This window comes from Maylandia zebra, linkage group LG10 (genome assembly GCF_041146795.1).
Source record: "Maylandia zebra isolate NMK-2024a linkage group LG10, Mzebra_GT3a, whole genome shotgun sequence".
Lineage (NCBI taxonomy): Eukaryota > Metazoa > Chordata > Actinopteri > Cichliformes > Cichlidae > Maylandia > Maylandia zebra.
The window spans coordinates 21,070,548-21,093,600 of record NC_135176.1 but is presented as its reverse complement, the minus strand read 5'-3'; the positions used below and the strand labels follow the sequence as shown (position 1 = coordinate 21,093,600).

General features: G+C 38.0%; 1 protein-coding gene across 1 annotated transcript; it reads right to left on the bottom strand.

Annotated features, from left to right (window-relative positions):
• Positions 1-1,012: 1,012 nt before the first annotated feature.
• Positions 1,013-22,893, bottom strand: lars1b (leucyl-tRNA synthetase 1b). Its single transcript, XM_004550336.3, has 32 exons — positions 22,739-22,893; positions 22,382-22,503; positions 21,952-22,039; positions 21,759-21,839; positions 21,376-21,513; positions 20,954-21,115; positions 20,605-20,717; positions 20,310-20,373; positions 19,662-19,750; positions 19,280-19,505; positions 19,025-19,112; positions 17,486-17,562; positions 16,014-16,067; positions 15,772-15,912; positions 15,350-15,427; positions 15,174-15,259; positions 14,896-14,961; positions 14,610-14,692; positions 13,544-13,682; positions 13,071-13,283; positions 12,084-12,141; positions 11,241-11,304; positions 9,914-10,097; positions 9,634-9,724; positions 9,281-9,421; positions 7,882-8,022; positions 6,716-6,826; positions 6,353-6,463; positions 5,071-5,175; positions 4,225-4,320; positions 3,845-3,977; positions 1,013-2,029 (listed from the first exon to the last, which is right to left on the bottom strand). The coding sequence occupies exons 1-32, from the start codon at positions 22,742-22,744 to the stop codon at positions 1,824-1,826; spliced, it is 3,555 nt and encodes a 1,184-aa protein (XP_004550393.3). The 5' UTR covers positions 22,745-22,893; the 3' UTR covers positions 1,013-1,823.
• Positions 22,894-23,053: the final 160 nt, after the last annotated feature.

Here is a 23,053-nt window from a genome sequence, read left to right as displayed (position 1 = left end):
TGAGTGGTCTGGAAGACTAGAAAATAAATGTGATTATATTATATTACCTTTGCATCAACAAACACCAGAAGCATTACAGAATAATCTAAAAGGAAACAAATTACAGTCATTTTCTTCTGAGCTTACTGAGAGCAGAACTCAACAGAGTGGTTGAGGGAGGTCATAATATTAGAGTGGGAAATGTATTTACAAGTTCCACACATGCAAGATGTCCTGTTACTGCGTTGAGTGCACAGATTTACTCGCAATAAGCAATTTTTGTTCATTATTGATAGTTGTGAGGATTTTTGCAATCAGCGAGCATAGAGTTAAATTATTATAATGGTGATAAATATTGAATTCCAATTGAATTTTCTCACCATTTTCACTTTAAAAAGCTCTGGACTATATTGTGAAAGCATTAAATATGAGCAGCCTGTGGAGGTTAATTCCATTAAAAATGTTCCAAAAGGGACCAAAAGCACAAATGCAGTGAGAGCAGTTTTCAGGCCTGACAAACACCTTGGATGGTGTGCTGGGAGACCTGTCAATCAAATCTATTTCCATCAGGCTGTAAAAAAGATTTTTTTTCCCCAAATATTGCACGTTTGACATTTTAACATGAGACTCTCAGACTCAATTTTTCAGCTGCAAGATTGTTGGTTGATTCTGACAAAGAGGTAGAGTAACCTCATGCACAGTGTGTTTATATTTTGTTTTAGAACAAAGATTTGGTGAATTAACAGAAGAGATATTGGCTGTACAGTAGTTGGATCCAGGCTGCTTTACTCCTCAAATGACCTCTAACCTTTCACTATAGACATCTAGATTTAACTCATGAATCTTAATTTTAACACTTGACTAACACTAACACTTTAGCTCCCTGTGAGATGTGATGGAGTAGAAGCTAACAGAGGTGTGAAAAGCACAGAGATCTCAAACATGCCCATAAGTATAAATCTTAAGTAAACATATTTTGTTTTATTGCGCAACTGCCAGCATAGGGGTTAGAGGGAGACAAACACCACAGAGGTTTAATGTTTCATAGGTTTTATTATTCATCTGGAAAAGCCAGACAAGCACCATCCACAGCTAGAAAACAGGAATGCTGTCTGACAGGCTGACAAACATAAGGGAACGATGCGCCTCACCTTGGCTGTATAAAACAACACAAGGCACGTTACCCTCTGTATGAAACCATCAGGCATTCTGGAGGATGCAGGAGCAGTCTCACAACATAAACATACATCAAAACAGTGGTTTTCTGTGACGAGAATAAACTCTACAGACGATTTTAATATGGACACCGCTGACTGAGTTCCTGAGTCCTGCAAAACAGATGACAAATTCTAGTGCTGTCCTTGATTGCAACCATGACAAAAAAGGTCAAAACTTTTAGGATAAGTTTGCAGTATTTTGTTATAACTGTTTTGCAATACTGACTTCTTAAGGAGAAAACTGTACCAGAGGGATAGCCCAGAGGCAGATGTGGATGTACTACAAATATAGAATTTGTTTTAAAGAAAAGAAGACAGAAGCCATCATTTTAGGTCCAGCAAGTTTCAGAATTTCCTGATGTCACACTCATCAGTTTACAAACAGAAATATCAATTATAAAACAGATACAGCTTTGAGTTGCTGCCCTGATGCTTTAAATCAAAATGAGTTGTTTTGCTGTAACATTTCTTGATGCATTTGAATCTTCAACAAAGCTCAACAACTACTGAACATGCCCCCTCACCTCTGTGTGTGTGTGTGTGTGTGTGTGTGTGTGTGTGTGTGTGTGTGTGTGTGTGTGTGTGTGTGTGTGTGTGTGTGTGTGTGTGTGTGTGTTCAATGTTATTCTAATGAACCAGATAAACCAGAGTGTCGCCAATGTCTACAGTTAGGCCGTTGTCAGCCAGAGTGACCTTCTTCTCCTCCAGATTGATGTTGAACACAGATTTGTTGGAGATGAGCAGTTTGCCTTGTTCCTCCTGTCCCAGGACAGGCAGCCGGCGAGGGCCGAGCAAAGGGTCCTCATACCTCATCAACTTGACTCTGGACAGATCTGGTGGAGTGAAAGTGGAAGGAGACAGAGGTGAGGCAAAACAGACAAGAAACATGGGAAACAAAACAACTGAGAAATGCAGAAGTACTGGAGGTGGGATAGATAAACCAGTACAGAAACAGAAAGCTATGCTTGAGATTGGGGAAATTGGAGAATATAAAAGAAGAAGCAGGATGGAAAAATGAAAAGAAAGAGAGACTTCACTGAGATACACAGAAAAAAAAAATTGAGATGAGACATTACAGGCAGAGAACAGAGAAGTGAAAGAAAACAGGCTACAAAGAAAATTGGGTCATATATTGAACTGTTCTAAGCCAACATTATTCAGTTTTTCTTTTCAAATCTGAAAGCATAACACAAAACTAAAGCCAAACATAAAAGACAATATGGAAACAGCAGAAGCAGAACCTCTCAAAAGGCAGAGTGCCTGGTGGTGCAATCACAGCGGAAAGCTTTCTCAAGCGGTTCGCACAAATTTGATGAAGGATGGCTGGTGGTTGTTGTGTTAGCAACACACTGGCAGAGATATTTGCCACAGTTTTAACGGCATGATATGGCTGTCAGCTGTCATCAGAGAGCTCACATAAATTAGCTTGGAATTAAAGATGACTGAAGCGAAGGTAAATGAACGCTCTACAGTAAGTGTCTTTGTGCAGAGACACTGAGGCTGTCTAAATAGCTGAAAGAGAGTGAAAGAAAGAGAGCGAGGTGGTGGATCATCCCAATGCTACTTTGCTCAGCAAAGTTGTTAATGATATGAAGGAAGTTGGGACCACAGTCACCAAGAATACCATTGGCAACACACTACGCCGTAATGGATTGAAATCTTGCTGCGCCTGCAAAGTCCTCGTGCTCCAGAAGGCACATGAGGTCATGAACTGTAAAATCTTGGATGCAAACCTCCTTCCCCCACGCTGGGTCTTCCAGCATGACAGTGACCCAAAACATACCACCAAGGCAACTAAGGAGTGGCTAATGAAGAAGCACATTAAGGTCATGTGACCTAACCAGCCTTCAGATCTCAGTCCTATAGTAAATCTATGGAGTGAGCTGCTGAAGATTCAAGTTACCAAGCACCATCCAAGAAACCTAAATGATTTAGAGACTTTCTGTAAAGAGGAGTGGGCCAAACTCCCTCCTGAGATGTGTGCAAACCTCGTGACCAACTACAAGAAACATCTTACCGCTGTGCTTACAAACAAGGGTTTCTCCACTAAGTACTAAATCATGTTTGGCTTGGAGATCAAATACTTATTTCACACAATGACATGCAAATCAATTTATCACTTTTATGTAATTTATGTAAAGCTTGGGTTGGTATTGTCTCTCTTTATTAAAATGAAATTTTCATAAAATTAGAGATTGTTTATTTCTTTGTAAGTGAGTAAACTTACAAATTCAGCAGGGGACCAAGAAATTATTTTCCCCACTGTATATTTAACCCCCTGTGATAAAGGCCCTTCTAGCTCAGTTATTCAGTCATGTTACTCTAAACTTTTCACAAATGTTAAGGCCACTGTGTACCTGGGGACATTTAAAACCTGAGGTATGGTTTCATACCCATCACACTGGCCCAGTCAATTCACTCTGTCACTCAAACCTTCCCCACTCCTATATGATTACAACAGGCTGGGGAAGAGTAGAAAAGATGGGTCAGAAAGATAGAAGAAAGATATAAGACAAATGTGTGTTGAACATCGCATGATGTTGGTTAACTGAACCCAAATGCTTTCAACTAAACTGAGCAAATACTTTTATCCTCTTGATTTAGTCACTAAAAGTCATTTTGGCTTTATTTATTTTTGTCTTACTAACCTTTAATGAGTCTGTTGACCTTGGCTAGCCTGCGGACGATGCTGTCTCTGCTGTCCCCCTGTCGGATGTCAACCTTTGTAGAAAACATGCCATTGCACGGCTGAGGGTTGACCAAGGACACAGAAACTCCAGGCTACGGGGATTAAAAAACGAGGAGAAAAGAAAAATGCAAAACTGGCTTTTTGATATGAGTATAAATAAAATAAATTTCTTTGTTCATCACTGGCTGCTGCACAAAATGAAATAGGTCAGTAAAATGAGCACAGCCATAAAGAACATATGAAAACTGTGGACAAACGTGTTAGTGAGGAAAAAAAGCTAAAAGTGATCCTCTAACACGCAAGTCTGGCCAAAGCTAATAAGCATTGAAAAGTATTTACCTCTGATCTGAAAACACTGAACGGTTTCCCTGGGCAACAGTCCTCCTTCACTTTGTCATCAGCCTCAGAAGCAAACAAGATGTCAATCTGCTCCAACTGTCAAAGAGAAACGATGGAGGGGAAAAAAGATAATCAGCTCAGCAGTGTAGTCCACAGGGAGTATGTTTACAGGTGCGTTTGGTATGCACACTGGCAAATGCTGGGCATACTAACCATGCTACAGTAATGGGAGACTAGTTTGTACTTGGGTCTTTAAAGAAGCCCACAAATGGCAACAGACAAAGTGCTTCTCTCCTCATCTGTCCTATGATCTACAAGCCTATTTCAAGCCACACCAGTTAACCCACTTCTTAGAGTTGGTTTGTGAGTAAGGTAATGTATCACGCTTTTTTAGTCCTACATGATACAGCGTATTTCATTTCATTATGTCTTCCTTGTCATAAACTTATCTTTAGCTATGATCTATCAGAAACATGAGAATTTAAGCCGAGCTTTTGCTTTGATGTACATTAAGTGCAATTTTCCTTTTCTGTGGTTAAATCTGCTGGTTTTGCAGAAGTATCCTGGGGACTTTGGGCTTTTTTCCCCCCCCTTTTTCCCCGCCTAGGCTAAGCTTTTGTGCAGACAGTGGTATTAAGGGGATTTTCTGCAGAGAACTGAGCTCAGGATTTCCTCAACTTACTTCTGCAAAGGGAGTAAAACTCAGCTTTAAAGCATCTCTGTGCGAGTTTGACATTTATGTGAAGACACACTGAACCAAAGTTCTGCACACTTTGCTGCACAGTTGTTGTCCAACAAATTTTAGACACCAACAACGTGGGGTAAAGGTTGGATCATAAAGCTTACCTCCAAAGAATTAGTCAAGTAGACCAGGTTCTCCATGAGAACTGCTCGCTCATCAAATTCCAGCTCCAAATCCAAAACTCTGGGTCCATTCTTCTCCAGGTTCTCCTAAAGAAAAAAAGAAGATCCCATCGTACATGATAAGAATCAGAGCTATCATCGCGAATGATCAACAAGGCAATGAATAATAACTCCATTGAGGAAGTGCAGAGGATTTCCTTGGTATAATTTTACACAGAAGCTGAGATATTTGGAAATATAAAAATTCATCTCATTACTGAGGCAATCATGCTTTCGTTTATAATACAGCGCGCACACAAAGTTCATTGCTATGTTGATGCCACCACCACAAGATTATCAAGAAACAAATGTTTATGAGCCAAAAAAGTTAAAAACAAACAAATAACGCAGGGAGATAAATCAACATGAAAGATACAAGACCAGCTTGAGAGACAGACGGTGGATGAATACAAAGCTCATCATGACTATTTATTAGCTTCATTCTTTTTGATCACTGCAGTGAAAGAGCGAAACCTGAACAAAGCCCAGAGCACAAGAGATGTGGCTTCTAAAATTTTAATAAGCAACAATCCTTCTGATCATTTATTAGCACCACTTGATCTTGAGTGAATATGTAGCTTTATATAACAGAAACAGCAACTGCAGGCATAATGTTATTTGCGATATTTGTATCATCTGGTGGCTACTGCTTTTAGAAACGTTTTTGTAACATGAAAGGTGGGGATGAAAATTGTAAATTAAGACATGCAGACCTGCGGCCGAGACAGTGAACAGAATTTTTGTGGATGCTGCAAATAAATGGAAAGTGGTTGACACAGCCCATCAAAAGTGTTTTGTGTTCTTTTCAATCAATAAACACGTTAAACTGTGCAGAACAAGTATTCCTGAAATTTCTCTGTAATGTCAGTGTAACACTTGTTCAAATTTTTCATTGTATTGTCTACAGTTTTGTTATTGTTTAACACAAAGCACTAAAAAAAAAGAAAAAAAAAAAAAAGAAAATAGCTTTTCAACTCCAATCTTCCCAACAAATTATCAGGGAAGACTTTCCACCAATCAGAAGTTGATCAGTGTGAAAAAACTGTCAACTTATGGGTTGGCTGTTGTGTAAGACTTATTAAAAAGGAAATCACAAGTGAAAAAACATCTCTGGAAAATTCCATCTATGTGTAAAGATGACAAAATGGTTTATGATCATTGGTGGAGAGTGGGCTGTGTACGTCTTCATAGTGAAACATTAATGTTGGCCTTTCAATATTTTTACCTTGATCATGGCTACAAAAGGCATGACTCTCTTCATGTATTTCTTCAGTTCTGGCAGAGCGCCTAGTTCACTTGCTATCACTTTGTTGTCCGGAAGGACCCCGTTGTTGGTCTAGACATACAAACAGGAACAGAAAAAGAAAAAAAGAAACAATTAATAAACTTAAACAAACAGGAGCATCGATAGGAAGACACAGAGAAACTGAAAGAATTCAATTACATAATCATTTAATTCTGAAATTACTGATTTACAGAAATAAGCATATTATTGCACCACTAGGCAGACCTGCAGTTCTTCAGCAAACAATAAATCTTCAAACCTAATGCTGTGAATAATGTTGGGCTTTGTGTGTTCGTTCCCTACCTTGTAGTGCTTGCCGAGCAGGGATAAGGCACTGTGCTGCCATGGAGGGTAGCTTTTGGCCACGTAGATGGTGCAGTGGGAGGGCTTGGCTGGAGGCTTGGAGTCACCTTTCTGTTGGAAGGAAAACAGGATTAATGTTTGTGTTTATAAGAAGCCTTTCACATTCATCTTGTTTATTCATACATCAGGTCCACAAAACAAGGTGGCCTCAATCAGATTCCAACAGGGTTTGGATTATTCAAGGAAAAAAGCCAAACAAACAAAAAAGCTGTTGTGTGTGTGTGTGTGTGTGTGTGTGTGTGTGTGTGTGTGTTTGTTCTTTAGCAGACATAATGATCTGTGAACTTGTATTACATGACAGCTGACAATTGCACTGTATGTTTGTTTTCACAAATGTACCTTCATATTATATTGTCACAGTATGTAAAAAGTTGCACAGGTATTATTCTATAATGGGAAAATACTGGATATATGCGGCTGTGGGAAATGATTTTACTGTATGTTACTTGATAAAATATTCCATATTTTCTACGTGGGGGTGGGGTTTAGGGGGCCTGGAGCCTATCCCAGCCATCATAAGGTGAGAGGTGGAGTATACCCTGGCCAGGTTACCAAATTTATTTATTTTTTTTGGTTTTATTACTTTTTGGTTTTATTATATTTTTAATTTTTTGTACATACTCACAAATCCCCTTTTCTGGGCAGATTTAGAACTCACATGCTAACAACATAGATGTTGCTGCTGAGAACGCTTATGGTATGAAAAAATAACTATATTTAAAAAAGAAAAAGAAAAAAAAAAAACCCTTTTCCTTTCTCCTTTTTCTTCTCTTTTCCCATCATCTTTCCAATCCTACCTCAATGGCAACAAAGCATTTCCAGTAAATCAATAACGGGGGCCTGGAAACCTGAGATATTGCCTGTCTTAGATGTTGTCAATACTTGTTTTGCTTTTCTCTAAGCTGCCTACAGCCACTTATTGAAGTGCGGAACTGTTAACAAACAATAGACTGGCTTTCCTGCTGTGAACACAGACATAAGCTCGCAAGTGTATCAGAAAGGATATAGGATGCTGCTGTAGAGTTACATCAGTCTGTTTTATGTTGCAACTCAAAAGTTACAGCATATCCACGAAGGCAAAGTGTACAGACAACTTCATATCTTACCTTGCTTTTAGGCGGAAGCATGTAGGCTTTGAGGCGAAGACGAAGGTCGTGAGCAGTTTCCATCAAATATTGAGAGGAACGAATCAGAACCTCGTCCATGGGCCCAGCCACAGGCCATGATGCCTTCATCAGAGAGCCAGTCTGTCAAGCAGAAATAGAGAAGAAAAAACAGTCACTTAGTGAGCAGTGTAAACTTTTAAAAACTTTCATGGCTGGGCCCAGCTCCAGAATATCTGCTGGGACTGCTGTTCTCATACCAAGTAGTACACAGCCTCAGATCCTCAAGTAGAAACCTGTTAATTGTTCCCTCCTCAAGTTTAAAGACAAAAAGGCAATCAAGTGTTTGCTGTTAGCCCTGCCCAGGAAATCTGGCTTGCCTCATTAGTGTTTTCTTATTAATCATTTATTTAAAAAAAAAAAAAAAAAAAAAAAGCTTTCTGGAAAAAGAAAAAAAAAAAAAAAGCTCATATGTAAGGCTTTCTATAAAATATACATTTTAGTATAGATTTGATTTCTTTTGACATTTTTAACTCCATCGTTTTCTTTTTACTTTTAGATTTGTATGTTAATTTGAAGTTATTCATTACAATTGGAATCACACTGTATCTTATTCCAATTTTGAAATTGCAGTTAAATCTTGCACGGCCTATGCTAAATTGATTAGTAATTTCTTTTTAAATTTTCTCCTAGTTTGTTCTCTTACTCTGTGTTTCTGTGAAGCATTTGGGTAGCATTGGTTTTGGTGACTGCTACACAAACTTTAGTGTTATCATAACTACACAACCAGAGGTCACAATGGTATCATAACAGTGGCATGTGTAAGTTCTCTGTGTACCGAGTGCCTCTTAGCTCTTTAGTTAGTGGTAGTGAACACATGACTGGAGAACATACTGGTGTTGGGGCTTTTTTTGTTGCCTAGCGACAGCCAAAAACCCATTTCCATCACAGCTGCACTCCTTCATATTCATAAATTTGAGTGTTAAAAATATATTTGTCTCCCTGTGCTATTTGAAGTGTGCACCTGTGTGTGCATTTGCTTCATGCTGCAGTGAGAAAAAGATCCATAGTGCGAAGATATGCTCCCGGTGGATATGTACATCAACAGTGAGAAAGTCAGTAACCATTTCACACAGGTAATAAGCAGCGGGCCCAGAGCTACCCAGAGGTCTACCTAAAGCTGTAGCTTTCAGCTCCTTGATCCCAATTCTACTCATGAATACAAACAAACACTGGATGTTAAAATGTTTCTTTTGACTGTATTCCTGTTTTACTCTAAAATATACAAGACAGATAAGAACTAAGGACAGAAAGGAGAAGTTAGATATGAGTCAAGTCAGAGCACAGAGCCAACTCAGAGCCTGAAAACAGGAATACGACACTAAATCCATGTGTTTCTTACCTTGCCAAGCAGACCCCAAGTGTATTCACAAAGGTGCGGGCAGATGGGGGCCAGCAGCAGAGTTTGCCTTTCTATGAACTGGAAGACAAGGTCTCTGTGCATGCCTTCGATGGCCAGCTCCCGATACTTATCTTTGGCTGCCTAAATACACACAATAAAACAACACAAGGTTCATCAGCGAAACTCGAGTCAGTCTCTTCTACTGATTTAACGATGACCGCAGTATCTGGAATCTAAATGCTCTACTACTGTTGTAGATTATGGGTACTTGAAATCATGCTACATTGTCTCTTATATGATCTCATCAAATTATTAAGGACTCTCAGAGGTGGAATTTTATCAATTTAATTTACCTGAAATTCGAAAAAGCCACTTTTCAAAGCCTCCTTGTACATCATCCTCTCATAGTGCTGCTCTGTCTTCAGGATGCCTGAATTCATCTCACTAAACAGGAAAGAAAATTATTTTTTAAAAATGTACTTTCAAAACATTTAACCACAATCAGGCTTTCGCCTTACATTTATTAATGCAGACATAGCTGTGGATTCTTTTGCTTTATCAAGGCTGAAATTCAATAAATTTCAGAACTTGTAAATCCTTTTCATTCCAGACACTTTTAAATCCTCAGACTACCTGGAAAAAACCCGATCATTAAAGGTGTCTGCAGGTCCCGTCCTCAGGTTGTTCTGGTTGGCAATCATCTCCTTCACCCATTCCACCCAGGTGTAGAGGCGCAGGATGCCAGCATCAGCCATGGTCTCTACAAAGTTAGCATCCTCCACTGTGTCTCCAGCATCCGCTAGAGCCAGACGCATACCTGAGAATGGAAATGAGAACATGTGTTAAAACAGCAGAATGTACAGGTACAATATAATAGATGTAAAACTGATATACGGTCACTCTCACAAATGCAACTGCCTTTGTAATTTGCTCCAGTTTAATATCCAATTATCTGAATCCTCTATTCAGGATATACAATGAACACAGCACTTTTTTTCTATTCTGCAAAATAGTTCAACAAAAGGTGAAGTACAGAGGCTCTGTGGAAAATTCCAAAGCTTGAGAAAACGTCAGTTATTCAGCAGACATCCCTCCTAGCTTTAAGACAGGAACAACTTTATGTGTCTATCTGCTGGCAGACCATGAAGCTGTTTCCTCCCACAGCAGGATATCTTCTATAGAAGCATGAACTATCCATCTATTCTTCAGCTCACTGAAGATATATTAAAAAAAAAAAAAGAAGGTGGAAATTATCCATCTATCCATCGCTAACATAAAGGAAAAAAGTAAACATATAGAGAGGAAAAACACAAGTCTTCAATTCCCTGTGGATAATCAACATTATACCAAACATATAAGTTGTAATGTTCTCACTTTCCAGCCATTTCTAAAAACACAATTTATCTTCCTCTTATATTCTTCTAAATATTTTATTTGCTTTTTATCTTTTGAAACCGCATTCCTTGAATATAATACATCTGTAAATACATAATACATGAATGATAGAGGCAATTCTTTTGCAACAACAAAACAAAATGTTGAACACTAATTAAAAGCTTCTCATCTTAGAACACACATTGATATTGAGAACATCATGCATTCTCTATTTTAAAGTGTGCATATTACATAATTATACAGAAATGTCTTACTTACAGTCCACTGACTGACCTGACAAATACAACAACTCATAATACTCAACATCAAAACCTCATCTATCTTATCAAAATGGGTTCATTTTCTAAACACCATCACCAGGGGATAAGAGATGTTAACAATATAATCATCCATAACAGCCCATGCACTGGGAAAACACAGTTGAAATCTGTTCCAAATGTACACCTGAAGTGTTTTCTCCCAGGTTTCATGGTAAGATGAAAGCGCCATTGAGAAGAAAACTATGAAGAGGGAAAGAAATAAAAAAGACAGAAGGAGAGATAAATCAAGAAGAAACTGATTATACCGTCTGCTGAAAACTTGTCAATGGCTTGGCTGAGAGTGAGGAAATTTCCAGTTGATTTGGACATCTGGTCGATAAAAGAAACAGATGTTAGCAGCCGCAATCTTTCAGGTCTGCCCACCCACACAGTCTTTCTGTGTTTAAAACCACAAAAGAACCCAACTACAAAATACAATCAGCAGCAAAAACAGAAAATGGCATTCCTAAAACCATTCAGAACTTAAAGCTTATTTGAGAAATGTTTGGCTGTTATGTTTAAAATCTGTCGGTCAGTCAAGGAACACAAAAGATCCCATCAAATGAAACCAGAAAGAAAGCGAGATTTCATGTTAACCAGGTAACTTTAGCCCTAGCTTTCCTGGACTGTGAAGGCAGTTCTAACGGGGGGGACCTCTGTGCGTAGAGAGTAGCAGAGTCTAAAATTTTTCTATTGTATCTAATATCTTTGTATTTCTATGATGAGCATTAGTGGTCAAGGTAGAGTGGTCAGAGGCTCTCAAGGCCAATCCTTTCATGACAACAAGCACTTAGCTAGATTGGGAAACCCTGTGTTATTTTAGTGAGATGATAAACTGCTTCATGTGACCTGCTTGACTAAACTGCAATAACAGAAAGATATTTTTTTATTAGTCCTTCATTTATCCAGGTAAAAAAAAATCTCATTGAGATTAAAAATCTCATTTCCAAGAGAGACCTGGTATCATGGCAACAAAATATCCTTGTTTGTTTATATATGGGGTATGTTAGACTTGGGGCATGGTACAGGGTCCTAAACTTACAGGGTTATAACCTAATAGCAAATTAAATGATTTTAAAGTAATACATACAGCTTAATACTTCACATACCTTTTCAGAGTTGAGGAGCAGATGTCCATTAGCTCGCACTGCTTGTGGCCACTTCCCGCTGTAAAAAAGAAAAAAAAGAGAGAGAAAAAAAAATATTTTTTTTAGTGTTATCTTGTTATTTTCATCATTACTGCCATTATCATAGGGAAGTTTACCCAAATGCAAAGCTGAGCTCAGTTTATTAAAAATAAAAATAAAAAAAATTCAGCAAAACAAAAGGAAGATTGGCAGTATGTTAAAAAACATCATTATGACACTGATAACATTACACTGTATTGTGATTATTGATTTACATCTTAAATGGTAAAAAGCACAGTATTATCACATTCTGATAATGCAACATTACCAAAACCTTAAAAAAGGCATATAGTACCTGACATAATTATAAATATTCTATTACTGAATCTGAATTATTGTCATCTCACCTTACTGTAGTGTCACCGTAACATAATGTAAAAAAAAAACCCCCAAAACTTATTTTAACTTATGTACATAAATACAGAAAGAGTTACGGAAACTACGGCAAAATAAGATCAAATCCAGTGAGTCCGAGCCAAGAGTGACATCAAATAAGGGTATAAAACAGACTCAAAAGGACTGTTTCCATGGCAACCACTAGAAACTCCAAAAAGTTACTCATCTAAGCCAAGAATTAGACCAGTGTACCAGTCGTGAACTGCTGAAATGTTTTTACACACTTACTTGTATTAAACTAATGGGATATAATGTGTTAATTAGAGCTCTTTAGAGATGCTTGTTGTGTTGGGGACACTTGCCAAAAATATTCATTTAACTGTCAATCACATTTTTATGGAATATCAGCTAAGTGGATGTGAAAAAAATGTCACAATTAGACTAGAGAACATCATTTTTGTAGCATGATAAGAGTGTCATTCAAAGCTGATAGCTGGAGGTTCGAAATTTTGTTTGTCGCCCCTCATTCCTGTCCTCTTTTTTTGTTCTGGTCAGTCCAGTGGGCAAACTTACTTGTCTTTGGGCCACATGGCCACATGGTTGTACAGGTAATATGACAAATGGTTGGGCACCAGATCTTTGCCAGATACACGGACATCCACGGGGTACCAGTACTCAAACTCCCTTCTAAGCCTCTGCAGATGCTCTTTAGGGATGTTGGTCTTAGGGAACGGAGAAGTCTTAAAGAAGATGAAGTCCCACACCTCTCTAGTCATCTGCTCTGGCCTGTGGTAGAGAAAAAAAGAGAAAAGACATAAATGAGGCTAGAAACAGAGACTTATTGTGTTCAAGTGAGGTGAAAAGAAGAAATTGAATGCTTGGTGTGACTGTGTGCATTTTATATAATTCAATAGCTGACTGTACATGCTTCATTTTAATTTGACATTTATTTTAGTGCAAAAGAAGGGACGAGACTTAAATGAACAATGATTTGGAATTACTGATTTCTGCATATTTGTGTGCACATGCATGTGATGCATCCATACTTGATTCCCAGTGGTGACTCTCCTTGGCCGTTAAGCACACCTCCCTGCAGAAGGTGGGCTACGGTGTAGTAAGCCATGTAGATGGTGGAGTCTGACAGGGACTCAATCAGCCACTGCTCGTCCCAAGGCAGCCGCGTTCCTATGGTAACCAGGGGATGCACACACACACACACACACACACACACACACACACACACACACACACACACACACACACACACACACACACACACACACACACACACACACACACACACACACACACACGAAGGAGAAAGAAAACCAAAATTATTCATTTTATGACAACCGACATCTCATCTGTTTTAAAACAATGTTTTCTTGTCAAACTGTACACACTGGTGCCAAATATTGAGGAAATGTAGAACAAAGTCTTGGCTTTACTGTGTGATCTTCTGTACACAAGCCGAAATGTAACTCTGTTGTCAAATAAACCAAATCAAACCAGACACCAAAGTAACTTGTGCTTTCACACAAATAGTTTGACACTTTTTTCCACAGATTAGATTTTTAGGATTTTGGAATCCCTGTTTAGAAGAATTTACAAAAGATCAACTATTTAAGCAGCCTGAGATCAGCTAAACTCAGGTTGGTGACAATGTTAAACGTCTTACAGGCTAATTGTCTGGTAAAATGACTGGATAGACTTTGTGTTTTTTATTCTTAAAACATGTGGAGAGATTTATACAGTGAGGAACAGTTTACAGCTAGCCTAGACTGTACTGCAGTGTCCTGCGCTGAATGCCAGCTGGCCTTCAGTCTGCATCTATTCTTATAAAAACCATCAGAGATGGAGTGTTGCTAGGTGTCCAATCATTAGTCCTTTGTCTCCATCTATAGACCAAGAGCATCGCTCAAATACAAGTTCAAATCTTTATATAAAAAAAACTGTTTCCAATTAGACAATCATGATCTTAAAAGTGCCAGAAAAGCTAAAGATAAATAAGAGTGATGGTTAGTTACCGTATAAATATTTACTGAACACACACACACACACACACACACACACACACACACACACACACACACACACACTGAAACCACCTACCAAGACCATAGGTACGTGAGCAGGCATGCTCCTGCAGCCAGTCCAATGTTGCCTCAAAGTTTCTTCTGGTCTCCTCACAAAATCTGTATGGTGTTGCAAAATGAAACATAAAAACAAAACAAAACATGAATTAGACAAGACTTTGGACTGAAACATTTTATTTCCAGCATAAAGCTTATAGGCAAATAATAAATTGGTGTTCTGAACCTTTACAAGATCCCCCACAAAAACACTAGAAAAGACAAATTTGATATATAATGCAAATCAATTGCATCAGAGATCTTACGTTTCCAATGACTTCAGGGCTTCGTTGGCCTGCTGCTTCCACTCAGCATCCCCATAATCCAAATACCTGTGGGATAAACAAATAATATTTGCATAAGGCTTATTGAAGACAGTAAACACTAAAAATGTTTTTAAAAAGTTAAAATTACAAGAGTTTCATGACCAGAATGACTGAAACTAGTTTAAACTTAACCAGCTGTTAACTTTTTGTCACTTTGTAATTCAAAGTATCAAACACCAACAATTATAACTTTATTTTACAGTTCCAGCAGCACTCACCACTGGTCACAAAGAGCCACCACACACTCGTCAGCTGAACGTGACATGACCTGCTTTTCTGGCTCCATGTAGATCATGGCTTCTCCCTGGAATACATGAAAATAGAGTCAATAATAATAATAATACAGAAATAAATAAACAATAACTTTTTGTGACTCTGCAAATATTTTTTTTACCCTTTCAACCATCATCTTCTGGATGGGCTTCTTGACATCCTGGACCTTCTGGCCCTTGTAGCCTTCCACAAGCATGATCTAGGACAGAAGATTATTAGCAGAAAGTCAAACACACTGATGCACTGTTTGAACTATTTACAAGATTTACCAGCAAATGAGCTATGCCTCACAAATGGTTACAGAACTTCTTCTTGCTTCAGTGTTTAACGATGGTAAACAGAAGAAAACTACCTGAGGGTACCTAAAAATCCACAGACAGTTGATGAATGATTTAGGCTAGCCTTAAGCTTCGAACTACTTGATTTGTGCCTGGGAGATAAACAATACAAGCTTCAAACCTAAAACGTATACCTGCAGGGCTTTTGCAGACAGACCACATTTTGTTAACTAACATAGATGCTTTGAATGCTAATGGCACTCACCCCTTCATAAAATCCCTTCAGATAAACCTTCTCCTTGGCTTCAGCCAGTTTCTCCTTGTCATTCTGGCTCTGAATCTTCAGCTCATCACACACCAGAGGAGCAGACAGGTTGCCATATCCTGGAATCTCAATGATAGGGATCTGCACACAAATAAAAGCACAATGACTTTGCATGGTGACACTGAATGCATGAATTTTGTGCAGCATAAGTAAAATGAATGGACTTTACTAGTTCAGCTTACCGGCTCAAAAGGCAGAACCATCTTGTCCTCAATTCCATACTTCTCCCGCAGCGCCTTTTATTCCAAGTCCAAGAAAGAACAGTGACATCAACAAAAAGGATGTGAGAAGAAATGACTACATTTTGCCCACAAAACTAACATCAAATTAAAATATTACGCACTTGAACTTATTGCTGGATGGTATCAGAACCTTTATATTTCTTTTGATTCTGATATGGAAATGGTAAATAAGTGTAGTGATTTATTGATACATCTGTACACATAAATGGAAATACAGCAGATAAGGCAAAAACAGAGTCTGCACAATTCTAATGAGCTATTCAATGCAACTTGAACTCTCTTAGGCAAATTTTCTTGTCGTTTCTTTAAGTAGCCTTTGCAAATAGTTCTCCAGGCTTCTTGGAGGACATTCAAAGCTCTTCTTTGGATGCTGCTTGTCTTTTGTTTTGTTCTCTGTTAGTAGGATCCCACAGTTTCAATAATGTTGAGCTCCGGGCTCTGGGGAGTCCATCACTTGACTGATGGCGTTCCACTTGGTTTTATTCATGATTAATTTACTGAAATGTGTCTGGGATCATGGTCATCCTAAAACATGACGACATTACCACAGAAAAAAACCTTTCTGGGTTTTTTTGTTTGTTTGTTTGTTTGTTTTTTTGGTGGATTAAAATGTCATGATACTTTTTGTATTCATCATTCCATCAGTTTTAACAAGATCACCAACATCACTGGCTGGAATGCATGACAGAGCCTCCACCGTGTTTTACAGATTTACAGCTATTCACACTCTCTGTTGTATTTGTCTCCTGACACCAAAATTCCAATTTGGATGAATCACTTCCTAAGACCTGCTGCCACTGATTCCATCATGTGGTGTAATTTGGCATACCTCAGCCTTTTCTCCCTGTTTTCTTTAAAAATCTTGAAAGCCACCTTTCCTGTGTCAGGTTTTTGCTGTAGTTTTTCACATTTCTTAAAGAAATGACTTTTAAATCATGTTCAACTGCTATAGATAATTTTTAGGACTGCCACTCCTTGTTGTGTTCTCCACTTGTCCAGATTCCTCAAAAAGCTAATTTCAGAACATACTGCACATCATGTCCAGATATGTTTTCCTCTAAAAGCTTATTGTAAATCACCTTGTTGGTACAAAAATAATATTTTATGACTGTGAAACTGTTCAATCATTAGCATTTTTTGTGTTTTCAGAACACGAGAAACTCGTTTTTTTGACAAGCTGCTAGTATCAAAAATGCCTGAAGTAACGAAGTTCTTCGATATGTTGACTGTCATGTGTAGACACAAAACTATTCATCCCTCGAGTTAGGTGCCTTTTTCCGCTTTGATCAGATCAGACAAAAAGACTGGATTAAAAAATGAGTGCAAAAGAAGTCAATATCCAAAGAAAAACTTTGAAAAATACAAAGAAATGCAGGATGGCTCAAGACCTTTTCGTAGGTTTATATCGTCACCTGTTTTTTCTTGATGTCCCTGAGAGCAGCAATGTCATCAGGAGCATCAGATGGTACACTGGTAACAACCCCAGTACCTAAGACAGACAGGAAAGACACAACAATGCATAAAATCTATAAAATGATAATGCAGTTTTTTATTCTTTTCCCTTACCCTTCATAACCCTCAGAAACATGATGACACAGGGGGCATTTATTATTAAAATTGTGACATATCAACTTAGTCATTGAGAAATTCCAATTATTACTAACTCTACAGAGATTCATCAATAGGACACATGAGTACAAAGAGACAAACTACTACCCTGGAGCAACACAGACAAGAAAAATAGAGAAGTCTGACTTCTAACAGAATAGAAACACTCTGCAATAAGTCGATTTTAAATGATTGCAAATGTTATGCGCTGGAGGGAAACAAGAACTTATAGCATCCATCCTTTGACATTGCAAACAATGCTTCTGAATTCTACCTTGACCTTGTCCTGCTATTTTGAGTCCCAAGAATTTTTCTATATAGCTCAAGCAAAATAAGACAGTGTTATAAATGAGGATAAATCAAATTTCAGTCAGATTCTGTGCAGAAGACAGCAAGAGGTGGAAAAACTGAACTATTTAGAACTACTTGTGATTAGGGCTGTGCGATATGACCAAAATCTCATATCCCGATATAAGAATTCTATCGTCGATAACGATATAAATCACAAAAATGTAACATTTTCTGTAAATTCTGTGAATCTCGGGCAGCTCGACTTGCGTGAAGTGTTTCCAGCTGCGCGTCATGTAGCTGGAGTCGAGTGTTTTAACCGATGCATGAAACTATACATTTTTAGACATAAGTTGTAAATCCCGCCGTTTTCTTTGTGAGCATTTATTACACAGCGTGCTGCGGGGAAAAGCCTGTTCTAACGTTTGAGTCTAAAGGTTTATTTTTTTTAGCACCTGGCGGCTCTTTTTTAATTCTCATCCATAAATAATCTGCTCTTTCACGTGATTCAGTTTATTTTGAAAAGTCTCAACAGGATCTTGAGCTTTATTGTGAAAGGTTTATGTGGAACATAAACAAGCGGACACGCGATGGTGTTACCATCCTTGTTGCTAACCACAACGCATAAAAAGAGGCGCTTGTCCGTCTGTAGTGTGTTTATATTAAATATAAGAGAAAGAGAGAACTTTAAGAAATTAATATAGTCACTACAGTGACCATCAAAACGATGAAAAAATATTACAGTAAACAGTTTATTTTGCGACACCACGAAACAAACGATAGCGTAAAATGAAACAGACTTTTTATATCGTCATCCGATATATATCGTTATATCGAACAGCCCTACTTGTGATTGCCAAGTACATAAGAGAGGAGGGTGCCACTCCTCAGGAATATTCCTGCTGTTTTGAGTGCAATCAGCAACAGCGTCCATCTACAACTATGATGCTTAAATGTGAGAAATTTCTGCCTCAAAAGAAAAGGCACAATTTCTCAAAAACAAAAATGTACTGAAATTTAAGCTACAAATCTAATCCTAGCATTTTGGCTCATACCTTTATCCTCCTTGATGGTGAGCATAGGGAGAGCATAGATGATGTTATAGGAGGTCAGAGGAGCACTCAGGGCACAGCCGAGGATATCCTACAAAGACCAAAAAAAAGAAAAAAGGCCACTGAATTAGATACACGAACTGCTGGTTTAATATTAGATAGCATTTTATTTTTTATTCCACTGAAATTAAATAAATCCATCTAAATGATCTGAACTTATTTGCTGTAGCTGAAAGCAGCACATGAAAAAAGTAGTACCTGTCCCAGTACTTCCATTATTACTGGCACCACTCCATTTTCCTTGGTGAAGCCCTGGAAAGACATATTCCTGGCAGCCCTTCTGGTGGAGATGAAGACGTCCCCACTGGTTGTCTCAAAAGCAACATACTTCATGTCAGGTCTCACCCAGCAGTTGGTCTGACCAAACATGGTCTCTGGTCTAAGTGTAGCAGCCACCAGGAAGATGTTTTTGCCTTTCATACCGCTGTGGGAAGTACCGAAACTAAGGCTTAGTGACAGGATTTAAAAAGGATGACAGTTATATTCAAGGGGATTAAATCAGTCTTTCTTTGTAAACCTGTCATCTCCAAGAAAGTTTTGTTTTCTTTTTTGTGGAAGTACAGCATTAAGTATTTGTTACCTGCTATAAAAGACCTTGGATTTGAATTTTGCTGTGTAGGGTTCAACGACCTTCATCTTGATCAGGGTGTATTCCTGAGGTCCAACTCCCTATAAGTGAAGCACAAATGTTAAGGAAGAAAATTTGATAAATAAAAGTTCCTCAATCACTACAATTTAAATTGTAAGAAAGTTTTGTGGTAAAATAAGTAAAACAAACATTTTTAAGCATTTCCTGCAGTAAATCTGTGGTTAAATACACCTCAACATTGTCACTTTATTAGGTATTAAGTCACTTTGAATGTGGCATTGTTGTTGCTGCTGTTATTAGTCTACTTGGTTTTTATGACACAACCATCTCTAAAGACAGAATGATCCAAAAAGTAGAAAACTGCTTCGACCTGATAGGAAAGCAACAACAACTGAAATAAGCCCTTGTTACAGACAGAAGGACATCTCTGGATGCACAACATATCGAAACTACGAAGCAGAAGACCACATGGGGCCCCACTCCTGCTAGTTCTTGTTCTGACAAATCTGCAGCAACTATGTGATGCTATCATGTCAATATGGATGGGGCCAACCCTGACACTAGTGAGGTGTACCTAATCTTAAACAATACTACAGTTTCAGAATAAATAATTTTTTCTGTCAAGCTGAGGACGTCTACCTCTCCTGTCTGTCTGTCATGGTCCATGCATGGCTGTCCATCCTTGGGACAGTAGATAGTATACCTGCAGGGGAGTTCAGAATAGTCACGATATAGACTCAATAATATAAACAGAATATACAGACTCAGAATAGACTCAAAGAAGACTAAAAGGAAGACATCAAATTAAACAGAATTGGGAAAGAAAGCCACTTGAAAAAAACCAGTCATATATAAACTATGATGATTTTTTCCCTATATCATTAAAAAAACCAAACCTTGTGGTAGACGACAAGAAAACCTGAAAGCATCTCACCTTTTACCAAATTTGATCTTTTTCCTCTCTTTTAGAGTAACAAACTGCCACCTGACAAAGGAGTCGTAGAAGGGGTTCACGTCTGTGGTGATGAATGAACGCCTCCAGTCCACCTATGAGGTAATGACATAACAGCATGTCAGCACAACTGAATAAATTCAGTGCCTTCCTTTAGCCATGAAAACATGGATGCATCAATGTCACTGTACTTTTTGTGTCTCTTATTTAAAAATTACAATGTTTTGCCACATGAAACTGCATGAATGTTTAAAAGGTATGTGCAGTTTAGTCTTAAAAATAATTTTAATCAAACCACAGAAAGATAAAACAAACAAACAGAGAAAGCCACCTTGACTCCCATCCCTTTGAGATCTTTGACAGCCAAAGGAGGGAAGTAATCCAGCCAGTGTTCAGCATCAGCAAACTTGACAATCTCCTGGTCAGTTAAGCCCAGAGACCTCATGATGTCCCACTGGAAAGCGGTGGATCCAGATTTGGCCATTGCTTTACTCTGGCAAAGAAACAAGAAAGAGATTGCAGAATGTTAACAAACTTTCTTTTATCTGAAAAAATGAAGCCATACACTACTTAGATAACAGACTAATTTTTTACACCTTCAAACCAAATTTTATGGTACTGCTTTCATCTTAACTCTGCAAATTCTGTCCTGGGTAATAAAGGCCTTAAAAAAAACAGCTCAAGCTTTTGTCATAATAGCATAAGTATAATAAATTCATTTTGAAAATAGCATTTCTGCCCTGTGATCCTAACCTTTTTGCCCTTTGCTTTGTCCTTGATAATGATTTCATCAGATGTTGTTTGCTGTTGTTTCTCTTCTTCCTCCTCCTCTGGAAACTGTGGAGGGTTTCCATACAACTCCATCTCTCTCTTCAGCTTGTCTGCACAGGCCTGATGGATACAATTATTGATTAAAAATATCAGAAAAAACACAAAGATCTGTTTAAGAGAGATGGATTATGACAGATAGATAGTAGCATAAAACAGTTATGTTAAAAGTTGATTTTGGGACAATAAGAACAAACTGTAATTGCATGTTTATATGATGAAAAGTGATAAGATTATGTCAGATTATAGACACCTAGAAATCTTATGAAAAGTTTCTGAATAAAAAAAACAAACCCAACATTACTTACTTTGATCGGCATTCCTGTACAGTGCAACCCGAATGGAAAGAGGCATTTCTTTCCCTTAAGAGACTGGTAACCAACAGCAAACTGCAGGAAGACAAATAAACAACAATCGGTAAGAGACCACATATCAAATTTCTCAATCTTAACTTATTTGCAACAGGTGGTGACTCAGGTCGATGTCTGCCTTTAAACTTACCTCACATTTTGAAAAACTGAATGTATGGCCAAGGTGCAAACGGCCATTCATGTAAGGATAGGGAAAGGTGACCAGGTACTTGTTTTTACTAGAAGGTAAAAAAAAAAAAGGTAAGGTAAAAAACAAACAAACAATTTAGCTGCAACCCAACAGGTTTTCCCAATATTGTAGTGTGAACTATGAAACAACATCAGACAACATGATTCAGCAACAAAAATGTACTACATACCTATTACAATATATTTAGTTCTACAAGGAAGTTCTACAGAAACTACTTTCACATTCCAGTGTGCTGCAAATCTTTGGAAATCTTTCTTTATATATGGGCTTACAGTTGCATATTCTCTATCTGGAACAATTTGAGAAATACTGTAAAACTGTTCAGAAAACTGATCACGTAGTTGTTCTTGAAAACTGAAAAGATACTCACTTTGTACTTTCCCCGACTGTTGTCGGTGCATCTTGCTCAAATGTTCTCTCCCTCTCCCATTTCTCCTGGATTTCCAATTCAATCTTTCTCAGGAAGTCCAGCTTTGCTGTTCCTTTCCGCTCCTGAAATGTACCGTCGAGCAAATAATCACAAACTGAATGTCATAACAATAACAGCCGCAATATCCAGCTTAACAGAGTCAGACTTTTTTTATTTCTGTAATTGTCTCAACAGCTCATGTTAGCTAACTTTGCTAACAGCCACATTGAATTAATGCTCTAAGGCAGAAATTTTCTTTTTTACAAAAAACTAGCACAAACCATTTCATACTGCGAGTAATTAAAAGATTGGACCTACCGTCATTTTGTCTAAAACTGCAAGTAATTAGTTATACTGTTCAAAAAGAAGAAATAGTGTCTAGTTTGACAAGAGAAACCCACGCCACCGGTGCCTGGCTGATGACACCGTTCGCTTGGTTTTCTGGGAAATGTAGTCCATCTGACTTTTCAGACGTATCTTAACCTATCTGTTGTATTTGCACATTAATTAGAATAGCTAAGATTTATTAATCTTAATTACTTTGATAAACAAATACAAGCCCTCATATGTGCGGCTTTTTTTTGTTTGTTTATTTGTTTAAATGCATAATAAACATCCGCCGTCGTGCTTGCG